This window comes from Mastomys coucha, unplaced genomic scaffold (assembly GCF_008632895.1).
Source record: "Mastomys coucha isolate ucsf_1 unplaced genomic scaffold, UCSF_Mcou_1 pScaffold21, whole genome shotgun sequence".
Taxonomy (NCBI): domain Eukaryota; kingdom Metazoa; phylum Chordata; class Mammalia; order Rodentia; family Muridae; genus Mastomys; species Mastomys coucha.
The window spans coordinates 186,725,665-186,731,101 of record NW_022196904.1 but is presented as its reverse complement, the minus strand read 5'-3'; the positions used below and the strand labels follow the sequence as shown (position 1 = coordinate 186,731,101).

Genomic DNA, 5,437 nt, shown 5'->3' with positions numbered 1-5,437 from the left:
CCCCCCCCCCAGCCCTGGTCCCTGGGAGCACTCCAAGAGTGCACAGAGGTGGGACTTCAGAGAGCAGATGCTGAGAGGGCTCCATCCAAGACTGTGGCTCAACAAATACAAAGGGCCAGACACTGGGGCTTGGGGTGCCTTAAACACACTCTGATGGGGGTGGGGGGGGGCTTGTCAGGGCTGACTCAGAATACTTAATCTTTTTCCTTTTATGTCTTCCAAACAGATAGAACAGTTGAAACAAAAGGCGGACAAGAGAGTCAGAAGTGTAAGTGGCTTATTTGCAATGGCACTGATTTCTGTTTTCTCCAGTTGGGCACAGTGTTTCGGTGTAGCTTAAAACAGTTGGCTTTGATTAAATATTCTTCCTTTCTTGTTACATTTATTATTTTATTGTGCATGCATGTATATAGCACAGAGAGTGTTATGGAAATCTCCTACTATGTGGGCGCCAGGGATCATTATTTCCTTATATTTGTTGAAATACAATGGAATTCACTTTTTTCAGACTGTCTCACTGTGTGTCTGTGATGGTCTCAAACTCAGAGCCCCACCTTCCTCTGCCTCTGGAGTGCTGGTCTCAGACAAGTAGCCCACGCCCAGCTGGTGCTGTTGACTTGTTTTCTTTGAAATACTTTAAGCTTGAAGTTTCTAAGGCATTTAGTCAGTGTATACTGCTGGCCTAGAAAAATGCTTTTAGTCAGCTGATGAGACCACATTTACAACCACACTGTCGGATAGTGATGATGCCATCTGTGCCCAAAGGGGGTCTAAGTTAAAAATAAATACAATAAAAATTAAGGACCTTTTTATACTGGCCACACTAAGCACCCTGTAGCCACAAGTGTCTGTCTAACAACCCATTTAAGACCAGAGAGAGACATACAAACACATCCATCATTACAGGACGTTCTCCTGGACACAGATCATATTCATAGGAGATGTATGCTTGAAATGATGGTTTGGAGAAGCCCAAAAACCAGAAATATCCTTCCCTAGTGAGAAATTGGTAGGAAAGATGTTTTATCATTGGACAGTTTGGATCTAAACTTGAATTTTTGTATTCAAGCTTGAAAGAACTCAGCTATGTAAATACTGAGGTTATTCTTCTGACCACTGCTGGCAGGTTCGCTATAAAGTCATAGAAGATTATAGTGGTGCCTGTTGCCCTTTGAACAGAGGAGTGAGGACCTTCTTTACAAGCCCCTGCACTGAGGAGCCTCGGATACAGCTGCAGAAAGGAGAGTTCATTTTAGCAACAAGAGGGTTAAGGTAAGAGATGGGAATGTTCCATTTATTCAATAGGAAAAGTGGCATTAACTTCAAAAATATTTAATTTAACCTTTTAAATATTTCAGATACTGGTTGTATGGAGACAAAATTCTTGATGATTCCTTCATAGAAGGTATGGAAGTGGAAGGGTATGTTTAAAGTATGTGACCGTTAGCAGTAACCCCAAATTCGTAAGGATAACTTACGCATAATCACATGTAAAATATACTAGGGAACTATGTAGACAAACAAGGATGCTTCTTACACATCTCTCTGCAGCACTTACATTGTCAGGGTTTGCTGAGATGAGCTACCATCTAAGGCTGCTTCTTGCACATATCTCTCTGCAGCACTTACATTGCTCAGGGTTTGCTGAGATGAGCTACCATCTAAGCCTTTACTTGACTATATGGCAGGTACTTGTATAGTCCCCATAGGCATCTGTGCAGAATACGGTAGATTAGAAGCCACCTGCACACAACCCAGTCAAAGACAAGGTCAAGATAAAAACATTAGACTATTCCTAGAAGAGAAGTACCTGGAGGAAGACCAAGACCAGGTTCAGGCCAGTACCTGACTGCGTCATGCTGTTCATGCTTGGCCTGGCCATCAGCTTCCATGAAGATGCTATCCCCTCCTGGACATGGGCACTGTGAGAGGAATGAGCTGGAGGGAGACCATCCCGGCTATGGACATGCAGCTAGAGTCTGTGGAGAGATAGCCCTAGAATATGACAGGCTGTGGAGAGATAGCCCTAGAATATGACAGGCTGTGGAGACAGAAGTCTGGCACATGAACTTAAAGCTGCGGTTCTGCGTGGGCACCTAGAGTTACTAAGGGAAAAGCGAGCTCTGCCACTGTGTTGCTAGCCACATGGCTTGTGGCAGGCATGTCTGTCCAGAAAAAGTCACAGAAAGCCTTGCACTGCAAAAACAAAAACAAAAAGAACAAAAACCAGAGTTGTAACTGACGTGGGACACAGGGGCGTGGTCTAAGACCTGAGAATTCCAACAGGAAGTGAGTTTCCCCACAGAAATGCCTCTCATCAGGAAGAGATCACTGAATTTGTTTGAAATTTGAGACTCGCAGCCCTACCTGCAGACTGCTACAACAGACAGCCAGGAAGAGCTGCTGGCCAAGGCTGCGAGGCCTGTGTCCACCTTACCCATTCTCACTATTTTCTCTTTAGTCTGACCTCGGCATCTGTGCTTCAATGCTGGGCTGTGTCTGTTGGCCTTGTCCTTCCTGAAGTTTCCATCCTCCTGTTGTCCTGCTTCTCTTACCTCCAAAGCAAGCACTTTGCTCCCTACTTGACTCCTCCCCTTTCTTCCCAATTCCCTCTTATTTGCCTACTTACTGACACTCCTAACCTAAAAACGACAAGTTGCGTTTTCCCCGTTCAGAGCCCAGCGCTGCTGCCCCAGGCCCCACAGTTGAAGTCTGCATGTGCCTTCCCAGTGCAGAGAAGCACCAGCACTGCTGTCTTTCCATGCTACTGAAGTGAAGACACTAACTGGGAAACTAACCCACCTCAAACGAAACTAAGGAGAAAGGAGCAGAGGGCACGTCCATCCCAGCAGACAGAAATGTACAAACCTCAGACTACAGCTCGAGGACACCTACCCAAGCTCACAGCTTCTCAATCCCAAAAACTACAGCTCTGGACATAGCTAAAATGCTGGGGAAAGCCTTGAGAGTCCTGCATCCTAAAAGGATCACTGTCCAGTCTTTACTGCAGAGCAGGCGAGGGCGGTAAGGAAGCAGTTCAGAACCTAGGTGAGAACATTACTAAAGACATGTCAGTCAATTGGCAAGAAATTTAAAAGTGCAGGAAAAATTCAGTAAGTAATTAAGATACTGACAAACAAACAGAAATTCTGGAAAGCAGTGGAAAGAAAGAAAGCAGGTGTTAGCATAACCAGGCAGAACATGGTTACAGACACATGGCTCGAGACAGTGATACGCCCAAACATAGGAAAACAAAACAGCAAGACAGAAACTTCCAAAATCTCTGGAATGCATTCAAGAAATGAAACCTAAGAAAAGAGAATAAAATTAAGAGATAGTCTAATTTCACAGACATCTTAGTCAATGAAATTGGAGGTTTCACACACTGAGAAGAAGTGGACACCCAAGCACAGGGTATGTGTAGAGCCCAAATAGTCCTGGTCGGAGAAGACCCCAGGCAAGATGTCAGACTGCAAAAGGCAAAGAAAAAGGCAAAGGCAGACCTGTCGGAATAATGTCAGGAGCCAGCGAAGCCAGGGGACTGGGAATGTCACAACTCAAATAGCTGCCAGCTATGTGACAAGACAAGGCAAATGACAAGAAATGTGCTGGAGACCAGGAACCCCTGGTCACTGCACTTGGGATGGTAGACTGCTACAGCCCCCAGAAACAATGTGGAGGTTTCCTCAAAAAACTCAAAATAGAACTTCCATGTTACTCAGGTGGTGCCAACCCAGAGTATATACTTAAATGACTCTTCAGCCCTGCCACATAGACTCTTGCATACAATAATCTATTGCAGAAATATTCACAATTAGCTAAGGAAAACACCAGCCCAGATACTCACCAGTAGATGAATGGGTAGAGGAAATACAGCATATACACACAGTAGAAGTTTTTTCATCTTTAAAGAAATGTTAAATACCATTTCCAAGAAAATGGATGCAACTGAAATTCATTATGAGATTCAGACAAACACTACAACTTGTTTTCATATATAGATTCTAGCCAGTGGTTTGGGTACATGTAAACTAGAAGGATAAAACAGCTTTAAAAGAGAGGTAATTGGATACAGACCCATGACATGAAAATAAACGGGTTATTAGGAAGGGGGGTAGGAGGAAGGCGGGGTGGGATGGAAGGACCATTATCATGAGAAAACTCATTACTCTGTATGCTGATTTTTAAAATTAATCAGATAAATTCTGATGGATGTCTGAGGCAGGAACCATGTTTTGGTCAGCAGTGAAACTGAAGCACAGAATTACTAAGAAGAGCAGCTTGTCACAGCCCAAGCTGCTCACAGGGAGACACTGGAAGAAAACACTTAGGTTAGTCATAAGTTCACTGCATATGACAGCTTAGGTGATTCTGGTGTAGACATTCATAGCCTGGGAGCAGATGGCTGTGAGCCAGTATTCAGATCTTAAGTTCCCAGCAGAACCTGAACTACATAGCAAAACTCTCTCCAAAAAACAGGAAGAAAACAAGAAAAGTCTTAGGAAGGAAATGCATTGTAATGGGAGGCCAGAGCAGTCACCATATGTTCAGTAACCGCAGATCCTGCTAGGCACTGTCTAAACCACACTAGCACTGTTCCTAGATGATGGGATAGGACTAGATATTTCCTATTTCCTAGCTTGGTGGAACCATTTGGAAGCCATTCCCTGGCCTGTCTGAGGGGACAGCAGGAAGTCCTAACCTATCTTCACTTGAAGCAGTAGAACCTGCTCCTGGTAATGTCACCTGGTCCTGCCTCCTGCTTCACTGTGGCATCACTTTCTCCCTCAGGTACTTCAAGAGTAAGAGGGTGGTTTCCTAGAAACTGTGTGGAAAAGTGTCCCTGTGATGGTGAATCAGATCCAGCCCCAGAGGGCGAGAAGAAGAACAGATAGCCGCTGCTCAAGTGAGAGCATTAAAGTCGTCATTACTTGAAAATCCACATGTAGTACCTGAGAATCCTGCAACGGGCCTACTCTGCTTAAGGTATTCTTTTCTTCAAAGATGCCCTAGTGCCATGACTTCAAAATTTTTATTACCATTTTGAAACAGAAGCCATTCTGCATATACCTTTGAATTCCTGCCATCTTTCCACTTCTTCCTACTGAAGGAAGGCCGTCCCAGCCAAGTGAGCAAGTCGCCCTTTCTGTGTGCTGCACATCTGACTTCACCTGCAGGTCTAATTCCCCACTGGACAGGAGCATCTTGCATGTGGTTATTCTGTTTCTTTCTCAGTTGACATTTCCTTCATAATATTCTAGAGACTGTAAAACTTGTCAGATTCAATATAAACTCAAATTTGGTTACTTTTAATAATGCAGATTTTGTCAAATCCAATAAAGGTCAATGGATGTTCTGTAAAAATTATAGTTTTCACCAAAAAGGAATTTTTTAGTTTGCTTTTTGGTTTGTTGTTGGTGGTGGTGGTGGTGGTGGT

The 5,437-nt window shown here is 43.9% G+C and overlaps 1 protein-coding gene across 4 annotated transcripts in view; it reads left to right on the top strand.

Moving 5' to 3' along the window:
- Zdhhc6 (zinc finger DHHC-type palmitoyltransferase 6) overlaps positions 1-5,387 on the top strand; it is a 17,986-nt gene extending 12,599 nt beyond the window's left edge. For 3 of the 4 annotated variants that reach the window (XM_031390712.1, XM_031390714.1, XM_031390715.1), the window contains 4 exons: positions 227-268; positions 1,127-1,272; positions 1,359-1,405; positions 4,792-5,387. In XM_031390712.1, the coding sequence (XP_031246572.1) occupies positions 227-268; positions 1,127-1,272; positions 1,359-1,405; positions 4,792-4,895 (339 nt within the window). In that variant the 3' untranslated portion in view covers positions 4,896-5,387. The remainder of the gene's footprint in view (positions 1-226; positions 269-1,126; positions 1,273-1,358; positions 1,406-4,791) is intronic. The other variant, XR_004123666.1, reaches the window with a different exon arrangement.
- The last annotated feature ends 50 nt before the right edge of the window (positions 5,388-5,437 follow it).